The sequence below is a fragment of the Malaclemys terrapin genome, chromosome 4 (assembly GCF_027887155.1).
Source record: "Malaclemys terrapin pileata isolate rMalTer1 chromosome 4, rMalTer1.hap1, whole genome shotgun sequence".
Taxonomy (NCBI): Eukaryota; Metazoa; Chordata; order Testudines; family Emydidae; genus Malaclemys; species Malaclemys terrapin.
In genome coordinates, this window is record NC_071508.1 from 22,792,482 (window position 1) to 22,812,969 (window position 20,488).

The 20,488-nt window shown below is 58.6% G+C and overlaps 1 protein-coding gene across 1 annotated transcript in view; it reads left to right on the top strand.

Moving 5' to 3' along the window:
- LOC128835711 (kinesin-like protein KIF21B) overlaps positions 1-20,488 on the top strand; it is a 57,690-nt gene that overhangs the window by 36,046 nt on the left and 1,156 nt on the right. Inside the window, exons 22-36 of the mRNA XM_054025299.1 lie at positions 168-269; positions 374-428; positions 1,937-2,092; positions 2,387-2,528; positions 2,763-2,837; positions 3,602-3,715; positions 5,556-5,586; positions 7,613-7,748; positions 8,246-8,426; positions 9,690-9,854; positions 11,487-11,604; positions 12,670-12,840; positions 14,365-14,564; positions 15,239-15,248; positions 15,929-16,012. Of these exons, the coding sequence (XP_053881274.1) occupies positions 168-269; positions 374-428; positions 1,937-2,092; positions 2,387-2,528; positions 2,763-2,837; positions 3,602-3,715; positions 5,556-5,586; positions 7,613-7,748; positions 8,246-8,426; positions 9,690-9,854; positions 11,487-11,604; positions 12,670-12,840; positions 14,365-14,564; positions 15,239-15,248; positions 15,929-16,012 (1,740 nt within the window). The remainder of the gene's footprint in view (positions 1-167; positions 270-373; positions 429-1,936; positions 2,093-2,386; positions 2,529-2,762; positions 2,838-3,601; positions 3,716-5,555; positions 5,587-7,612; positions 7,749-8,245; positions 8,427-9,689; positions 9,855-11,486; positions 11,605-12,669; positions 12,841-14,364; positions 14,565-15,238; positions 15,249-15,928; positions 16,013-20,488) is intronic.

Genomic DNA, 20,488 nt, shown 5'->3' on the forward strand with positions numbered 1-20,488 from the left:
CCGTCACCTGCTCGCAGAGCACCTGCGTCCCTGCCGGCGTCAACCAGTCAAGGAAACCCCCCCGGTTCCGTGGCGCTGGTGTCTCTGCTGGCCCTCTGCTTTCTGCCCTTCACCGCCCTCAGTGCCATTCTAATTCCCCTCCCTCGGGGGTCTCTCTTGCACCGTAGGAGGAGCTGGACTCCACCGACACCTCCGTGGTGATCAGCTCCTGCTCCTTGGCCGAGGCGCGCCTCCTGCTGGACAACTTCCTCAAGGCATCCATCGATAAGGTCAGGCAAAGGGCCTTCAAGTGGGGGTGCAGCTCTGTGGGGTGGGTCGCAGAACATGGGATCCCAGGAGGCCCCCTGTTAGCGTGGGATCACAATTGCTGCAGGTCAGGTTTGGAGCCAGGGCTATTTGGCTGCGCCTGGGGCATCCTTTGTGCGTGGGTGAGGGAGACTGAGAGGCCTGCCTGGCCTGTGTGCTGCTGGACCCAGAGACGGGAATGGGTTTGTGACGTTATTGATATCCTCTGGGACCATATAGATCATTGTTGCAACCAAGGTCCTGTAGTGGCACCCAGATCTTGTATAAAGGGGGTCAAATGGGGTGTCTAAGACAAGGTTATGGTTTACTGGTTATAATTATGCTGTCTATATGTGTGTGTCAATTTTGTAGTTGAAGTTATGAATATTGGCTCTATACTGTCTGTATTTCAAACTTCTGCTATGCTGCTGGGTGACATCCCAGACAAAATGGTGTTAGCTCTGCCTAGCCTGCTTGATGGCCCATTAAGGACCATCAGCTATACAAAAACAACAAGGAGTCTGGTGGCACCTTAAAGACTAACAGATTTATTAGGGCATAAGCTTTCGTGAGTAAAAACCTCACTTCTTCGGATGCATTTTTACTCAAGAAAGCTTATGCCCTAATAAATCTGTTAGTCTTTAAGGTGCCACCAGACTCCTTGTTGTTTTTGTAGATACAGACTAACACGGCTACCCCCTGATACTTGACATCAGCTATACAATGGACCCATTGAGAGAAGGCAGATACACCTTGTAACTCAGCAAAGTATGCAGGGACTGTGTGACTCCAGTGACTCCATTTTGCTGTAATTTTCCACAGTAAGAACAAAGGTGTTCTTACACCTGGAAAAGACTATATAAGGCGGATGCCTCATCTCCATCTGGTCTTCAATCCTGCTTCTTACCTCTGTAGGAACTTTGCTACAAGCTGAAGCTTTGAACAAAGGACTGAGGACCCATCCCAGCGGGGGATGTATTCCAGAGACTTGATTTGAACCTGGAGTTTATTCTATTGCAGCTGCAAGCCTGAACCAAGAACTTTGCCATTACTGTATGTAATTGATTCCATTTAACCAATTCTAACGCTCATCTCTATCTTTTTCCTTTTATGAATAAACCTTTAGATTTTAGATTCTAAAGGATTGGCAACAGCGTGATTTGTGGGTAAAATCTGATTTGTATATTGACCTGGGTCTGGGGCTTGGTCCTTTGGGATCAGGAGAACCTTTTTTCTTTTACTGGGGTATTGGTTTTCATAACCATTTGTCCCCATAACGAGTGGCACTGGTGGTAATACTGGGAAACTGGAGTGTCTAAGGGAGATTGCTTGTGAGACTTGCGGTTAGCCAGTGGGGTGAGACCGAAGTCCTCCTAGTCTGGCTGGTTTGGTTTGCCTTAGAGGTGGGAAAAAACCCAGCCTTGGGCTGTAACTGCCCTATTTGAGCAATTTGTCCTGAGTTGGCATTCTCAGTTGGGTACCGCCAGTACCGCATTGTCACAGGGTTACAAGCAGCAGCTGAGTGAGGCTGGTGTGGAACCTGCATCTGTGCCCAGGGACAGGGACTGAAGCCAGGAGCTGATTCCCCGTCCCACCCACTGGCCCGTCCTGTGTGCTGGACGGAAGGTAACCTCCTGCTCCCGCCAAACAGGGGCTCAGAAAGAAGCCCAGATTCGCCTGCTGGAAGGGCGCCTGAGACAAACGGATGTGACCGGCTCCTCCCAGAACCATGTGATCCTGGATGCCCTGCGGGAGAAAGCGGAGTCCCACCCCGAGCTGCAGGCGCTCATCCACAACGTGCAGCAAGGTGGGTGCTGGGCTTTTCCCTCCTGGGGACCCCGTGAGTACTGGGCATTGGCTGGCAAAGCAGCCGGCAGCGCTGATGTGGGGCCTGGGGCTGGCAGCAGCTGGGAAGGCTTGGGGTGTTTCCCTGCCCCTGGCAAGCATGGGCCCCACGTGCTTACAGGCCCTTGGGGGAAGAGGTGGGCTGGGCCATCGTATTCTGCCCTTGGAGCCTTGAGTCTGGACTCCTCTCGGTCGAGCCAGTCTGTCCCAGCATGCAGTGGTGGGGCCAGCTTGCTCTGCCATCTTGGATTGCCAGTGTCCACAAACTGCCCGTCGGGGGGACGGGGCCTGGGGAAGGCGGGCACAAACCGGGTTCTGCTGTCGGACAGAGTTGGGCGTCCAGTCTCCACAGCCCTCTTATCGAAGGCACGGAGCTGCCTTCTCCAGCAGCAGTCTCGGTGATGAAGCCAACAGGACCTGCGCTCACAGCGCAGACCCTTAGCCGGGGCCGCTGGCCTGGCCTTGGGCCCTGCCGGGGCCTGATCCAGCCCGCTGGACCCCTGGCTCGGGAGGTGGATCTGTGCGCTGCCCCAGGGCTCTCGGCTCACTTGCTCTGGGGTAGGCCTGTTCAGTGCTGAAGGGCCCTGGCCCCAAGGAGGGGCGATTGCTGATCTGGTCTTGCTCTGTTCCAGCCCTAGGCAGTCCCGTGGCTCGGACACCTCGCCTCTGACCCGGAGGAAATCCTATGACCGGGGGCAGCCTGCCAGGTGAGTGGGGAGAGGCTGGAGAGCACATGGGCCTAGCTCCCCATCGGGGACCGGCCTGTGCACTCAGCTGTGCCCAGGCACGATGCTGGGGGCTGGATCCAGCTGTGCTATAGAATCATAGAATATCAGGGTTGGAAAGGACCTCAGGAGGTCGTCTAGTCCAACCCCCTGCTCAAAGCAGCACCAATCCCCAACTAAAGCATCCCAGCCAGGGCTTTGTCAAGCCGGACCTTAAAAACCCCTAAGGAAGGAGATTGCACCACCTCCCTAGGGAACCCATTCCAGTGCTTCACCACCCTCCTAGTGAAATCGTTTTTCCTAATATCCAACCTAGACCTCCCTCACTGCAACTTGAGACCATTACTCCTCATTCTGTCATTTGCCAAGCTCCATCCTCTTTGGAACCCCCCTTCAGGTAGTTGAAGGCTGCTATCAAATCCCCCCCATACTCTTCTCTTCTGCAGACTAAACAAGCCCAGTTCCCTTAGCCTCTCCTCATAAGTCATGTACCCCAGCTCCCTAATCATTTTTGTTGCCCTCTGCTGGACTCTCTCCAATATGTCCACATTCTTTCTGTAGCGGGGGGCCCAAACCTGGATGCAGTACTCCAGATGTGACTCACCAGTGCCGAATAGAGGGGAATAATCACTTCACCATGGGCTGGCACTGCAGGCCTCCCTGTGCTGAGTGGAGGTGCGGGGCAGGGGGTAGATCCCCGGACCAGGCTTGTGATCATGGGTCTCTTTCTGAACACCCCGGCTCAGGACTTCGGACGTTGGCTTCACGCCTCCCTCGTCCCCTCCCACCAGGCCGCGCAATGACCGCAACGTCTTCTCCCGCCTCACCAGCAACCAGAGCCAGGGCTCCATGCTGGACAAGTAAGAGCCTCGCGGGGCAAGGAGCGGGTAGGGGGGTGAAGCTCCAGGGAGCCCAGCCCCAAGAGCAGTGAATGGCAGACGGTGACTCCCATGGCTGTCCCCAGGTACCGTCCCCGCTCTGCCTCGGGCCCGGCAGTCCCAGCTGGAGTCAGCCCCAGGCTCCTGCCGGGCTCGTGAAGCGACCAGGGCGAAGGCAGAGAGCTGCGATACCGGTGCAGTAGAACTTCACATGGGGCAGCATCTCCCTGGGCAGGGGCCCTATGCCAGACCTGTCTATAACCCCATTGATATGGAGGGGGGGTCTTTGGTCCCCCTCTACTGGCTGGACCTTGTCTCGGGGCTGCCCCTGAGCTGCCAAGCCTGGGCCTTTAGCTCAGGCAGAAGCAGCTGCTGTTGAGAGCCTGGGGTGGCAGATGCCCTCCCTGTAGATGATCCAGCTGGAGGCTCGTCGTAACATTGCACTGCTAGAGCCCTCAGAACAGGCATGAAGCGGTGCTTTGGCCTTTAGCGTTGTGTGCGCACACGTGGCAGTGCCCGGTCCCCTGCTGGGTCCGTGGGGATCCCCTGGGGGGCTGGGGCTGTCACAGGCCCCACTAGCGGCCCTGGGCTCTTTAGCTCCTGCTGGTAGCTCTGGAGGGCCCTGGTTCAGGCCCCAGTGTGTTGGCCAAGATGGCGGCTGTCACACTGGCTGCCGGCAGAGGAGAATTTCACCCGCAGGGACGCTGCTGGGTGGGTTTGGCTGCAGTTATAAAGCGGATGAGGTGGGTCCAGGGGGCTGCTAGCTGAGGACACTAAGCCACCATCCCGTCCCCAGCGAAGCATGGGGCTCGTCGGCGCTGGGCTTGGCAGGGGTCCCCAGGCAGTGGGGAAGCCATTTCCCAGTCAGCCCTACCCCGATTCTGTGTGGCACTGGCTGTGACATCGCACCTGCCCCTTCTGGGCCCTGCTCCCTCTCCCACGGTGCTCTATGGGGAGATGCCGGCTGCTCACAGGTCCCGGTCCCCCTCAGGAGGTGACATGGCTGCTCTGGGTGGGGCGAGCTTTCTGCCAGGGGCCCGTAGGTGCTCTGATTGCTCCTGGTGCCAGGGGCTGTGACCCTTCGGAGGTGGGGTGGGGGTGCTCTCCAGTGGCAGCCTTTGGTTTCTACAGAGGAACGAGCCACCTTAGGACTGCCTTTGACCATGACGGGCCAGCCCCTGCACGGGTGCAAATTGGCCTAGCTGCCGTGGGGGCAGCAGAGCGGCTTTGATTTACAGCTCCCGAGGACCTGGCCCTATGGTAGCAACCACCTCCCATCTGCCTCCCTGCAGAATCCCAGTTTGGCGGCGATGTTCTAACCTGGGGGAGCCCATGGCACTGCCTGCAGCTCAGGACCAGCCCCTGGTCCCCATCCCGCCTGCTATCAGACCGCACGATAGCGCAGAGCCGGACCGTGTCAGAACGCCCCAGCTGTACCCCAAAACCAGGAGTGCGGAACCTGAGGGGCTAGGTTGGATGGCTGGTGGCAGTGATGACAGGGGGGACCATGGGAAGATTAAATGAAGACTGGATGCAGGAATCCCCGGGCGAGGCCTCAGGCGTGCACTGTACTGGTCAGACTGGGTGATTGTAACAGTCCCTTCTGGCTGAATGACTCCAGTCCAGCCTGAAAGATCTTGTGTCCGAGCCACGTGTCCCTTCCTGCTCCTCTGCCCCTTTCCTCTCTGGTTTTCTGTGTCCGCTCCTCCCTCTCTACCCCGCTAGCTTGGATGCAATAACAACACTCCACTCTCTGACTCCGCTGCTGCCTCTCTCATCCGGGATTTTTTCTCCCGTAATCCTGCTAATTTTCTGTCCCTAGGTCTGACGACAGCGATTCCTCTGTCTCGGAGGTGCTGAGGTACATACAACTTCCTATTGATTAGAACTCTCCTGCTTCTCGCATTTCCCTCCCCCTGCCCTGCATGCTGAATCCGTGCTGGCCAAACTCTGGGCCTTGCTTCTTTGCTAAATCTATTGGGACTCTGTCCTGGTGCTGCTCTTGCTCGCTGTGTGTCCCTCTTTCCTTCTCTCTGCTTCCCCGCATGGCCCTGGCATGCCGTGTCCGGCTGTGGAAGTCCCTTTCTGCCTCTGGTCTCCAGTGCCTTAAGGTCTGAGCCATCGTCTTGAAATGCAGTGCTGGGGGTTTAAGCGGGTAGTGATGATATCTCGCGCTGTGTCTGGCCTAGCTGCAAGAGGCAGGGCAGGCCAGCTGTTGGAGCCGGTGGATGCTTGGCGGGTCCAGGCTATGATGCTGCTTTTTTTTTTTTTTTTTTTTTTGTCTTCTCTCGCACCTTCAGTTCAGACATCTCCAAGCACTTGACAAACGTGGCTTCAGCCTCCCAGCACCCATGGCGAGCCTGGTCAGGATTGTTATCCCTGTCTTGTGCCTCGGTTTCCCCATCTGCAAAGAGTAAACACCTGGGGTGCAGCCTCTTGGCACCGAGGATCCTGTGGCTGCTGCTGAGGCCTGTGCAGCCTCCCAGATATATTAGAGCAGCCTTGGGGTTGCTCTAACTCACTGCAACCTCCCAAAGGGCTGCTTGCCAGCTATGCCACACCCAGAGTTCCCCTAATGGGGTGTGCTAAGGCCCTGGCTCTGCCCCCAGCATGCCTGGGTTTGCAACACGAGCCACATAGAACCAATTACGCTAGCCCAAGGCAGTGTCTGTGCCAGGACAACTCTCCTTCCCCCATTCCCTGCACATCAAAAGGGCCAGGCTGGCAGAGGAGCATCTCCCCACTGGCCTTTGGGTGCCTATTTGAGACACCGTGGGCCTGACTCTGACACCCTGAGCACCATCAGCTGGAGTAGTGGGTGCTCAGCGCCCCTCAAAAAATCCATTCCAACCATGCCACAAATGTGCCGTGTGACCCTGGGCTAGCCCTTTCCCCTCCCTTTGCCTCAGTGTCCCCACCTGTAATCCAACCCTGCTGGGAGGAGGGGAGGTGCTTAGAGATCCTGGCTGGGAAGCTGCTTTGGGGCTATCAACCCTCTCCATGATGGGCTCTTCCACCTGGGCTCTTTCCTCAGGGGTGTCAATTCTCATGTGCTCAGCGCTCTAGAACCTCCCTCTGAACTCTGCTCACAGCCCCATTGACTGTTGCTGGGGCAAAGCCTAGAACTGGTTTGAGACAGGATTGTCTCCTGGCCAGGGAGCCAGGATTCCTGGGTTCTCTCCCTGTTCTTGGGGGATTGAGAACTCCTGGGCTCCGTTCCCAGCTCTGCCATTGATTCGATTGTGACCTGTTAAAAATCCCTTCCCCATCTGCCAAAGCAGGGTGAAGCTCATTGCAAAACCGGAGTGGGTCAGATGGAGAGAGGGCGCTTCCCCGCCGCTGGCCACGGGGTGGTGCCCTTATGCCCCACACAGCACGGCTGGAGCAGGGCCCCAGTTTGTTCAAGCCTGGAGGTTCTGGGGGTTCGGTCCGGAGCCAGCCTGTCCCTACTAGTCTCTGACCCCACAGGGGATGGGGCAGCGTGTGCCATGCAGCAGCCTGGACTCTGTTGGCTTCGGGATCTTGCCTGGATGGGGCACAGGGGCCACCCACAGCTCTCACAGCGGGAGGGGGGTAGCTCATCTGTGCCAGCAGCGAGATGGCCAGGGGGTGAAGCCCGTTTCCTTTCCAAGCCCCTGCCCCAAGCCAAGGCAGGGTCTGCACGAGTCCCTGAGCCCTTAGCACCAACGGGGTGTGACCTGCCCCCGGGGGGCCTGTCTGGGGAGCAGGCTGCCCAGCAGTTTCTGTCTGTGGTTTGCTTTGCTCCGGAGTCCCACTAGCAGGCCCTGGCAGCCTTGTGGGGCGGGATCTGGCTTCGTCCTGGGTCACCCAGCCAGCGCCCTCCTGCTGACGCCCTTGCTCTCTCTCTCCCACGGAAAGGGCCTCATTAACCCCGTGGGCGGTGCCAGGAGCGCCCGGACAGCCCCGCTGCAGTGCATCTCCCTGGCGGAAGGACACTCCAAGCCCGTTCTCCGCGTGGACGCCACCAACGAGCTGCTCTTCTCCGGATCCAAAGGTGCGCGCCTCAGGGGCGGGCCGGCTGCTGAGCTCTGGGTGTGATCATTGGGGAGTGAGCCTGTTACCCAGCGGAGGGGCTGAGCCACCCCAAACTGCGGGGGCAGAACAGGAGCCTCTTGCTCAGACGGCACCCGCCTGCCTGAAAGCCACAACGGGCCGGTGCAGTTCTGGGTCCCCCCAGCAGAGGGCAGCAATGCTGCACGAGTCATTAGGCTGAACAGCTGTGTGGTGACATCCCTGAAGCGAGTTGTTGGGGCCTCTGCCCGGTTCCTAGTGGCTGGATGTTCACCTCGCACCTGGCACTAATAGACCCTCCCCCCGTTGGCAGGTCTGGTGGAGGTGCCAGAGGGTGGATGGGCCACAGGGACTGAGCTCCCCTGGGGCACTCGTGGGAGCAGGGGGAGGCGGGGGGGAGGGAGGGAGGAAGCCATGGGGATCCTTTGCTGAGGACAGGAAGGGTCCCGCAGTGTCATGTGCTCCTGCCTCCTCCCGCAGACCGGAGCTGCAAAATGTGGAACCTGGTGACAGGCCAGGATATCGCCTCGCTAAAGGTCCACCCCAATAATGTGGTGTCCATCAAGTACTGCAGCCACTCAGGGTTGGTCTTCACTGTCTCCACCTCCTACATCAAGGTGTGGGATATCCGGGATTCGGCCAAGTGGATCCGCACCCTCACGTAAGTACCTGACGCACCGAGGCTGCCCTGTGGGCCTGGCCAAGCTCGACGCGCTGTCCTGCCAGCGTTCTGCACCCAGGGCAGCATTGCAAAGGCCAGGAGGCCGGGCTGGTCTGCAGGGCTGAGTGTAGGAATGCTGCAATGCTGGTCGTTCTAGCCTGGCCTGGCTCGTGGAAGCTCCGTGGCTTGGTGCTCTGCTCTCAGGAAAGTTGCTCCTCTCGTCTGTTTCGGGGGGCACCGTTCACCCTACAGTTGCTTTGATCAGGGATGATGGGTAATGACCCATCGCAGCTGCCAGCGCCGTTTCCAGACCCCAGCGAAACAGCCCCTCTCTCTGGGGCCCAGCCACAGACTGAGACTTCTCTTTTAGGCTTCCCCAATCTGACTGGCGGGAACAGGAGCGGCGCCAGGGGTTTTGGCGCCCTAGATGGGAGTCCTTCTGTGCTCCCGGTCGTCGTCGGCAATTCAGCGGTGGGGGGGTCCTTCCGTGCTCCCGGTCGTCGGCGGCAACTCAGCGGTGGGGGGGTCCTTCCGTGCTCCCGGTCGTCGTCGGCAATTCAGCGGTGGGGGGGTCCTTCCGTGCTCCCGGTCGTCGGCGGCAATTCAGCGGTGGGGGGGTCCTTCCGTGCTCCCGGTCGTCGTCGGCAATTCAGCGGTGGGGGGTCCTTCCACGCTCCCGGTCGTCGGGTCACTTCGGCAGCGGGTCCTGGAGCAAGTGAAGGACCCGCTGCAGAATTGCCGCCGAACACCCGGAGCGCGGAAGGACCCCCCACCGCCGAATTGCCGCCCCTCCCCCCCCCCCCAATTCCTGGTGCGGTCGCCTAAATGGAAGTGCCGGCCCTGGGCGGGAACATGCCTGGGCTGCCTGTCAACATCAACTCCAGGCCAGGGGTGGGGTTTGTGTCGCTCCGCCCTGGGCGTGGAGCTGGCATGCCTGCTGGTACGGGTCTGGCTGGCTGCGCGGCAAGGCACCTCCCTTGGGTGCCGAAAGCTGCTGCCTGGGTCACCCTTGCTGTGCCGTTGCTCCCGGCTTGAGGGGATGTGGGGCTGAGCGGGGGTGGTCTCATCCTGGCACCACTGGCACTGCATATGGCCAGAAAATGGCGTTGCTTCCCCCTATAGATGGCTGGGGACAGACGCTGTCCAGCCTTCTAATCAGTCCACAATGGGCTAGATCTTCCATTCCACATTGTGTAAATTGCCCCCTCCCTCCCCCGAGGGTCTCTGCCTTGAGGCTCACCTGTTTCTGTCTCTTTGGCTTAGCTCTTCAGGCCAGGTGATCTCTGGGGACGCCTGGGCTGGGACCACCACCCGCACCATCGCCTGCGTGCAGGGCGAGCACCAGATCAACCAGATCGCACTCAACCCCGCCGGCACCATGCTCTACGCTGCCGCCGGGAACTCTGTCCGCATCTGGGAGCTCAACAGGTCCAGGCGGGGCTAACTCGGGCCCCCAGGCAGGGGCAGCTCTTGTGGGGAGGCAGACGGTGCTGCGTAGGCAGAGGGAGCAGTCGTTCTGGGCTGAGCGGGGGCCCGCTCCCTCCCGGCTGGAAGCTGTGTTATTGAGGCAGGGGCGGATTTGGACTGGCACCGGGGGAAGCTGCACTGGCACAAACCCCAGCATGGAGCAGCTTAGCTTGTTTGTCTTGGGCTTTGCACTACATCAGAATGATCTGGACAAATTGGAGAAATGGGCTGAGGTAAACAGGATGAAGTTTAACAAAGACAAATGCAAAGTGCTCCACTTAGGAAGGAAAAATCAGTTTCACACATACAGAATGGGAAGAGACTGTCTAGGAAGGAGTACGGCAGAAAGGGATCTAGGGGTTATAGTGGACCACAAGCTAAATATGAGTCAACTGTGTGATGCTGTTGCAAAAAAAGCAAACATGATTCTGGGATGTATTAACAGGTGTGTTGTGAGCAAGTCACGAGAAGTCATTCTTCCGCTCTACTCTGCTCTGGTTAGGCCTCAGCTGGAGTATTGTGTCCAGTTCTGGGCACCGCATTTTAAAAAAGATGTGGAGAAATTGGAAAGGGTCCAGAGAAGAGCAACAAGAATGATTAAAGGTCTTGAGAACATGACCTATGAAGGAAGGCTGAAAGAATTGGGATTGTTTAGTTTGGAAAAGAGAAGACTGAGAGGGGACATGATAGCAGTTTTCAGGTATTTAAAAGGGTGTCATAAGGAGGAGGGAGAAAACTTGTTCACCTTAGCCTCTAAGGATAGAACCAGAAGCAATGGGTTTAAACTGCAGCAAGGGAGGTCTAGGTTGGACATTAGGAAAAAGTTCCTAACTGTCAGGGTGGTTAAACACTGGAATAAATTGCCTTGGGAGGTTGTGGAATCTCCATCTCTGGAGATATTTAAGAGTAGGTTAGATAAATGTCTATCAGGGATGGTCTAGACAGTATTTGGTCCTGCCATGCGGGCAGGGGACTGGACTCGATGACCTCTCGAGGTCCCTTCCAGTCTAGAATCTATGAATCAGCCCCAGCAGCTGCTGATCACGCCCAAGGGTGGCTGAAAGTAGGACCCAGTGCTCCTCTCCCAGCTGCAGCCCTTAGGGCAGGGGTGGGGAACCTTTTCTCTGTCACTGGCCATTGACCCACAGGAAAAATCAATCACGGGCCACTTACCTGCCAGGAGGGCGTGGAGGCTTGGGGCTTCCCCTGCAGCGGGTGGTGGGAGAGGGCGCCACGGGCCAGATGAAATTAACTAATGGGCTGGATCCAGCCTGCGGGCCGTAGCTTTCCCCGCCCCTGCCTTAGGAGATCGGTGGACAAGCTGGTCACCCCCTGAGCCCAGCTCCCTGCCCCTAGCCCAAGGCCACAGTCACGGCCCATGGTGCTGAGGGATGTGATATCCCCGAGATTGCTCCGTGCTCTGCGCCCCGGAGCCCGAGGTCCCCACTTCTGCTTGGGATGGTGGAGAGGGGCCTGGGGCTGGGAGGGTCCCTGCTGGGAGCCTTGGAGACTGGGCCAGCGAAGGGCCTGCAGGAACGAGCACCTCCTGCTGAGCGCACCCCAGACCCTGACGCCCCGGGCTCCTGCTTGTAGGTTGCAGCCTATCGGGAAGCTGACCGGCCACATCGGGCCTGTGATGTGTCTCACTGTGAACCAGACTGCGAGCAACCATGACCTGGTCGTCACCGGCTCCAAGGATCACTACGTCAAGGTACCCTGGGACCCTCCCTCCCTCCCGCTCACAGGCAGCACAAGGGGCCTTTGAGCCCAGGAACCGCTGCTTGTGCCAGCCCTCCCCACACCCATGCATAGCCGCTCTCCCGGAGGTGCCAGCTACAGGGGCTCGCTGCCCACCAAAGGCCTGGCGAGGAGGGGACATGCTGGGTGGTTTTGTCCAGAGCGCCCAGCGTCGGCCTAACTCTGCTCCCATGGGGGGCGGGAAGGAGCCGTTCTGTTGATCTCAGCGGGCGCAGAGGGAGGCCAGTACTGAGCACATTTGCAAATGCCACCAGGGTCTGAGAAATGCCATGAGCCCCCCAGCGCTCGTGGCCTGAAGGACCTGGTGGCTTTGCAGCTGGCCAGCGTTCCTGTCCCCACACCTGCCAGGTGTGTCTGTGGGTCACGGGGAGCAGGGTCTGTGCACTGCCCCTAAGAGCATCCTGGAACCCAGATCTGGGAAATGATGGAGGAGCTGCCATGTCTCAAAGTGCTGGGCAGCTCGGCAGCCGTGGAGACCAGAATTCCAGGTGCCCGGCCCAGGCCTCCCCTCCGCACCCCCCGCTTCCTCCTGACGTCTCACGCGTGGAAGGTGGAACCCACCTCCTCCTGCCCTCTGTGGCCTCTGCTGAACCTGCTGCCAAGGAGGCTATTTTGTCTTTGCAACGTGGCCCCTGCCAGCCGGACGCTGAGCTGCGTCCACACGTTGGCCACCAAACCATTGGAGGAGGTGGAGATTTCCAGTCCCAGCTGAGCCGGGCGAGGTTCGAACCTGCGACCTGTATCTCAGCCCTAGTGCTGAGCCATCGTGTCCCCACATGGCCTCTGCCCAAGGATCCCAGCATGGCGTAAGCAGGCAGAACCCTGCCGCTGCCAATCCATCCCTGTCTCATTTCACTGGGCCGTGGCTCAGCATCCCAGTGGTAGCTGTGTGGTCGGACGCTCTCGCCATCCCCCTGCCTTGCTGAAAGGGCTGTTGCTGGCCTAATGACCTGAGAGCGACTGGTCTCCTTTGCCACCGGGGTTCACAGCAGCTGCCCTCCGGGCTGTTGCCTTGCAGATGTTTGAGATTGCGGACAGCGTGGTGGGGAACGTCGGCCCCACCCATAATTTCGAGCCCCCGCACTACGACGGCATCGAGTGTCTGGCCATCCAGGGCGACGTGCTCTTCAGCGGCTCCGGGGACAACGGGATCAAGAAGTGGGACCTGGAGCAGCAGGAGATCCTCCAGGTACGGAGGGGGACGAGCAGGAAGGCCCTGCTGCTGGGCGGGGGGCAGAGAGATGGGCTAGACCCGCAGCGTGCCGTTTCGAGGGCCAGTGCCAGGTCTGGAGCGAGGACTTAGAACCTGCTGGAGAGTCGCTGTCCAGTCTGGAGCGTGCTCCCGCCATCCTGGGGGCAGAGGATCAAAGAGCAGACACAAGGACCCCATCCCTACGTTGCACATGGGGCCTCCAGGCAATGGAAGAGCCCCGGGGGTTGCAAACGACAGTGGCTGGCAGGGTGGGTCCCGAAGGCAGTTTACAGCCGTGGGCAATGCACGGTAGCCAGTTCTATAGGGCTGGGCCCCACCTGCTGCGGTTAAAGGGCTCAGTGGCCTATGGGGAATGGGGACAGGTTGGTCTGGGGGTAGATAGCGCTCGGCGGTGTCCCTATTTCTGACCCCGGTGAGTGTGGCTGTCTGGTCTCCGGGCGCCACAGGCCGCGGTGCCTGGCTCTCCAGGTCAGTGGTGACGCGCTGCAGTGCGGGGATGGCCTCCGGTGGGTCTGGGATAGAGCAGCAGCCGAAGGGGGCGTGCAGGCCGGTGCTGGGAGGCAGGAGGTCTGGCTCTGCCATGAGACTTGGCTAACATTTCAGAGGCCTCCATTGATTTTTTTTTTTTTTTTTTTTTTAGTGGTGGGGGGCTCTGTTTTGGAGAACCTACCATGTGCCCGCCCGGGGCTGGGTTGTTCAGAGGAGCTGGGCACTGTGGGAGTCAAGGGGAGCAGTGGGGGCTCTGCCCCTCTGAAAATGGGGTGGTCGGGGTGTCCCCCAAAATGGAGCTGCCCAGAGCTAGTCACCATTTGTGGCTGTGTGACCCTCCCCCACAGTCTCTCCCCTATGAAATGAGGCTAATGCTCATTTTTCTTCCCACTGGAGCGCTGAGGATTGATGGCAGACAAATAATTAGAGAGATGGGGGGTGAGGGGGAATCTCTTTTATTGGACCAGCTCCTGTGGGTGGAAGGGACAAGCTTTCAAGTCCCACCCTGGAAGAAGAGCTGAGTTTGCAGACTTGTCCCTTCCCCCCCCGCTCCTCCCCCCCCCAAAAATTGGTCCAATCAAAGAGATTCTCTCCCCCATCTTGTGTGTCTCCTATCCTGGTTGCCAGCTCGGCTTGGATTGATTAGAGCTTGGAGATCCCCTGGTCAATCCCAATGAGCAATTGTCTCCTGGGGCGGAGCCCTCTTCTCTCCTGCTGAGCTGCTTCTGTAGCTCACCAGAGTCCCCTTGTCTTGAATTCAAATCCTCGGCTGCTGCTTGATGAGAAATCGAGCGGAGCTTAAAAATTCCAGCTCTCAGCCACGGTACAGATGTGGGGGGTTTGTCTCAGCCCATTACAGAGCCAGCAGCCAGCTGCAAACCCAGCATCTGGCTCTGGCTGCTGGCCTGACCCTGCCCTGGAGTTCAGGGGGCAGTTTGGGTCTTGATGGCCCCGGCTGGCAGCGTGGATCATGGGCGCTCACTGGCTCTGCCCTGTCTCTGTGCCTGCCAGCAAATCCCCAACGCGCACAAGGACTGGGTCTGTGCCCTGGCCTTCGTCCCCGGCCGCCCCATGCTGCTCAGCGCCTGCCGCGGGGGCGTGGTGAAGGTCTGGAACATGGAGAACTTCTCGCCCGTTGGGGAGATCAAGGGCCACGACAGCCCCATCAATGCCATCTGCACCAATTCCAAGCACATATTCACTGCTTCCAGGTGAGGGCAGTGGGTAGGGCTAGGCCCCTGCGGCATGGGGGAGGGAGGTCTGACCCCCAACTCCCCCCAGTGCAGCAGAGCTGCAGGAGCTCTCCAAACCCACTGTTGCTCCCCCCATGTGGCAGGGCCTGGAATGGCACTGGGAGCGAGGGATGGGAACAGCGCCGGAGCCGGGCTGCAGGCGGTTTGGTGTGGGGCAGCAGTCGGCTGCAGGGCCCCCAACCCCTCCCCATCTAGCCTCTCGTTTCCTCCATCTCTCAGCCATTGTTAGATCGCCCCACAGTGAGGCTCTTCTGCCCCATCCAGTTATGCCAAGCGCTGGTCCTGCCCTGCCCCGCCATGCTTTTGGGATGCTCTTGCCAGCTCCTTTGATGTGCCGGGACTAGCCAGACCTGGTGCTGCTGGCCCTGCCACCCTCAGCGCAGAGAACGGACTTCCTGCCAACCGGGCACCAGCTCCTCCTTGACAGCGCCTTGTGCATCTCCAATGAGAGCACCACCGCCCCCTCCTTCCGCTCCCCGGCCCCTGTGCACAGCCCTGGCCCCCAGAGGGGGTCCCCGGGTTCACAATGTCTCTGGCACCGTCTCTGATCTCCTCTTTTCCGACCATGTCCCTTTTCTCCTTTCCTTTCTCTTCCCCCCTCCCTCCCCCCTCTGTTTCTCTCTGTGCCGCAGTGACTGCCAGGTAAAGCTATGGACTTACGTGCCTGGGCTCACCCCCTGCCTTCCTCACCGCGTCCGTGCCACTAGCCTGCCTTGACCCTTCTCCTGCTCTCTCTGGCTCTCACCCCCTCTGGCTCTCTCTCCTTTTCTTTCTCTGTCTCTTCTCTCTCCGCTCTGGTCTCAGCTGCTTCTTAACAGTATGAGATTCTTTTGGATTTTCCCCCCATGTAGAGCTCTTTGCAAGAGGAGACTGTCCTCTTGCCCCCCACCTCCCAGTCCCCCAGGTGATTGGATCCAGCGGCCAGCTCGGGGCTGCATGGGGTTTGCCCATCTGACTACTGCTCCTCCTGGGCCACTGCTGGGGGGATCCCCGCCCCATCCCCAACCCCCACTGCGTCACTGGCCACTGCCAGTGAGGTGCCACTGGCTGAGCCTGCGCTTTGGCAGAGTGCCCCGTTACTGGCGCTCTGGGGGATTATCCCGCTGGCGGGCAGCTGGGCGCATCTGCTCCCTCCTTGCGCCGGTGCCCGCCCGCTTGGGGCACAGCAGCCTTGCTGTCCTGGGCTGCAGCGTGATGCATTTGGGGGCGGGGGAGTTGGGGGCAGGGCGTGGCCTGTAGCTGATTGTACTTGCTGTGCTGCCTCTCCCAGCTGGGGCGGGGGCAGCCCCTGGCCTCACTTCCTTTCTCTCTTCCTTCCCCAGCGACCTGACAGTGAAGCTCTGGAGCTGGAGAAGATTGCTGAACGGCCCGACCTAGGCACTGGAAAGGCCGGAGCCAGGGCGACTGTCAGGCTCCCTGGCGGGCCCAGGCCCCAGCCCCTCTCCCTGGCTGTGAAGAGCTGGGAGCAGCCTGGCCTGTGTGTGCTCCAGTTTCCAGGACTCTGGGGTGACTCAACTGGGGCTTTGTGAACTGCCCGCTTCCACGGCTAGGGGGCGTCGTTCCCGTCCAGCCCCACGCTGGGTTTCCATGATGCAGAGGGCTTTCTGCTGACCAGGGCGTGGCCAGGCACTGCTTCGGGACATGGCCTTGCCAGCCACGGGGAGGCCCCCAAGCTGAGAGACTCAAGGGGATCATTCCAATCTGTCCCACAGCCCGTTCAGCAGCCCCAGATCCTGGATGTGCGAGAGGGATCCTGCTGCTGGCCTCTGCTCCTCCTGGGTGCCTGGGGTCTCATTCCTTCTGCGAGCGGGTGCAGGCCCCTCTCCACGCTTTGTCGTTCAGCAGAGCTGGGATCTGCCGGCCGGTACCGAAATACGGAGAGGGCTTGTGTGCTGCCGACCCCAGCCTAGCACCAGCAGGGTGCATGGAGCCCCGTTCGCAGCACTGGCTGCGGTACCATCCTGGAGCTGGGACTCACTCTGTCCCATCTGCTACCATGTGTGCTGCAGGGCAGGGCTGACTAAGGTCTAGCACCCCACGGCTCACCCCTTTCAGGCCCCCAATTAGCTGTTAGCACCGTAGAGCCAGAGTGCTAGCCCGGTTCCCACTAATCACTGGTGACAGGGCACAGTGTCCACTTCAGAAGCTGACTCCTTTAGCCCCCAAAGCCTTGGGGGAAGCCTGTGGTTCCGACAGATCCCATCCCTTATGCTCCTCAGGACACAGTACTAACCCCCCTTCTGAGGGCCCTGTTCTGCAGCCCTTATGTTGGGCAGGGCCGTGGGCCTGCAGCAGGAGACTTTGCTTGGCAGCGCTCCCCAGCATAAGGGTTACAGACCTGGGACCGCACTACTCGGAAGGTGGAGTCTCATGAGCAACGGGGTGTCCCAGCACTGACTCTCTCCCAGGACCCTGTTTCCTTCCTGGTCCTTTACACTCAGCCCTTCCACCTCCCGCTGACCCCCATTTCAGGTACGATCCCCCAAAGAGCACAAGGGTCAGTTTTTTCTCTGAGCTGACAGCGTCTCCCATGCCACCACCCACTTCAGCCCTAGAAACAAAGTCACTCGCTTTAAGATTCCAAGGCAAAGTTTCTCTCTGGCCAGAGCTGGGTTGTGGGACCCAGGGGAGTAGGACAAATGGCCTTCATCGGTGGCCTCTTCAAAGGCAGTGGGCCATTGGCACTGGGACTGACCCAGAGCGGGGCTCGTTCCACCCCTCCCTGCCATACCCCAAAGTTCCACCCCGCGATTCTTCTGGTGCCCAGCCCTGCAACTCTTAGCTGAATTGTCCCATGCCTCACCCTGTTCGTCCAGGGGCTCCTCCACCTTCCACTACAGCCCTGCTTTACCCTGGGACAATGCCCAGCCTGGGGTGTAGTCTGTCTGCGTGATCCCCACCAGGCACTGGCAGGAGCACTGCTTTACATTAAGGTTCTTTTGGTGATGGGCTAACCTTACCCCTGTCCTGCATTTCCAGTGTGAACAGCTGTAGATGGAAACCCAGACAGTAGAGGTGGAGCAGGACTAACCATGGTCACTTTGTCTAGCCCTCACCCTGTGTCTATACTATAGAAGTGTTGCAAACAGCAGGTGCATTTTCCTGCCCGGATAGGATTTTGGAGATGTTAACGCTTGCTACGGCTTTCTCGCTGTATGGGTTGTGGGATCCATTGGAGCAGTCTGTGTTCAGGAGAAGATGTGTAGATCTTTTATACCTCGATGTATTACTGTAATTACAATTATTTAATCAATAAAATGAATAAAAGCATTAAGTACATCAAAAAACATCAAAATGAAACAGAGGATTGCTATGTACAGGGTGGGGGATTGCATGTGAGTGATGTTCGTCCATCGTTATCGATGAAGACCTCAACCACTCATTCTTTCGATGACCGGGCTCTGTACGTCTGAAGATGACTGATCAGTCCTATTCGGGCGTGGAACGTCCTGTCACACGTCGGGCAGACAAGTAATGGCACTGTCGATGATGTACAAGCAGCTCTGGACTTGCGCAGCTCACGCTTTTTTTCAGCCTCAGCAATTCGCCTCGCCTCAGAGGTATTACTGCCTGTGTGAATGAATGAATAGCCACAGCCTGACTGGGACAGCTGTCCTTCATTAGCAAGGCGAGTTTTGCTAAGGGCTGCAATGTCAATGTTGTAGCGTGCGAGCTCTCTAGCGACAAGTGCTGTTCTTCTCTCCGGTCTATCTGCCGTGATGTTGTCCAGTAACGTGTGCACATTCCATGTGCCAATAGTGATCGGTGTCACTCTAAGTTTTGTTTTTATACGACCGCTTTTGTGGGATCCCCGCCAGCCGCGGTATGCTGGCCAGGGTAAGGTGAAGCAGGCAATGTTTAAGGCACCTTTTCTAGCCCCCTCCTCATTCTACGCAGGTGAGCAGTGCAATCCTGAATAGGGCTGCTCAGTCGCTCAAGAAGATGCCGAGCTCCACTGCTGCTTCGGTCAGTGAGGAACGACCATTATACCTGAGCCGCCTATGTGCAGGTCCGCAGCTACAGCTCCCAGTGTATCCACACCTGCTGCTTCGTCGCTCGCCCATCGCCACAGGACTTGATATTATGTAATAGGATACGATATTATGTCGAGACTTGCGGATGGATTGGATTAAAGTGAGGGAGAGTTGCGCGACGTCAGCCTCACTCTCTCTTCCCAGTTCCTATCTGTATCCAGTGGCAAGACAGAAGTCGAGACGGCTGGAGATAGGGCAGGGCGCAGTGGATGACCAGGACGCCTACGTGTCTCGTCACGCTCTTAAGCGTTCCACAACGCTTGCTGTCATCGCCTTCCTGACCATTGAACCAGGTTGCCTCAGTCAGCCAGATCCAGCCTTCGCATGCAATGGGTAGACAGGCCCTAACTCACAGAGAGTCTCATACTCATCGGCTACCCTCACCTGGTTTAGCCCACTGGTCGAGACAGTCTCCGGGGTGTGGCCGCTGTCACATGCTGAAAGCTACTTGGAGCCACAGGTGAGAGCTGGGTATTGTCAAGTGGGGACCAAAATGGATGAGCTACTCCTAGGAGTACGACTGCTCCCCCATCAGAGGTACTACCCCTCCCTGACAACCCCATGTGAGTAGGTAACCGCTCGATAGCTTTCATCACCATATAGTTTTTGACAGGTTACCACACCCCATCCCCATTGCCGGCGCCGTCCCCATTTTTCTGTGTTTTGCCGGGGGAAGGTTGCGTGCTTGTGTTTTGACATATTTAGAGAAAAAAGTATGAAAGACTAGAAAGAGAGGCTGTAAGGGGTTTGCAGCTCCCTCCCCGTCCGTCTGGGCGGGAGACAACACTAGGGTGACCAGACGTCCCGATAAAATCGGAACCGTCCCGATATTTAGGTACTTGTCCCGCGTCCCGATTGATCTTCGGTCGGGACGCTGCACTCTGCTTTTTTTTTTTTTTTTCCTCCGCCGGCAGCACTCAGCTGTTCTCCGTTGGTTCCCCCCCCCCTCCTAAAAACCAGAGGCTGAAGGTATGCATACCTAAGGAAGGGTGCATAATCTCCTCTGACTGCCCACAGCACTCGGCTGTTCTCAGCTCCCGCCCCCGACTGCCGGCAGCACTGGGCCACAGAAGGGAATTGGGAGAGGGAGCTGTTTGTGTCCTTATACCGGCAGCACTCAGTTTTTTGGGTTTTTTTGCTCCGCCAGTGACCCCCCCCCCCCCTTGTGTCCCGATATTTTCTTCCTGTTATCTGGTCACCCTAGACAACGCCCCTCGCTATGATACTTCTGGGATACCTTGGTTCAGGGGAAAATTAGCTCAGTGTTAATGGTTCAGGCCTGCAGTCAGACCGAGCAAAGATAGAGAGTCTGTGTCACAGGGCAATGGTGAGGGATGATCTCTTCCGGCCTCTAAGTGCCCTCTACAGGCTGGTGTCTCGCCTGCCGCTGGTCCCGGTGTACCTCCCAGACCCCGGTGCCCTTCTACATCAGGGTCCTGCCCCCGGCAGTAACCCACTATCTGGGTGTCCAGGGGAACCCCCAACCCTCTAACCACACCTTGCCTCAGTGGCTACTGCCAGTCACTGTCTAGCCCCCGCTCACTGGGGCGGACTGCAGTATATAAACCACGCATCATCGGCAAGGGGGGTTGGACCAGCTGCCTCTACCTATCTCTCGGGTGCCTCTCTGCAGCCCGAGTACCTTTTTTTAGGTGTAAGAGTACCCGGACTCACCCCTGCGACGCCTCCTGCTGGTCGTCCAGGGAATTAGCTCTCCAGCCTCTGGAGCGCCCTCTGCAGGCCAGTGATCCGCCTGTCCTCTGCACGCAGGCTCCCGTGTCCTTCCCAGGACCCCGGTGCCCTTTGCTCTGGGTGCTGCCCCCTGGCAGTACCCACACATGCTAGGTC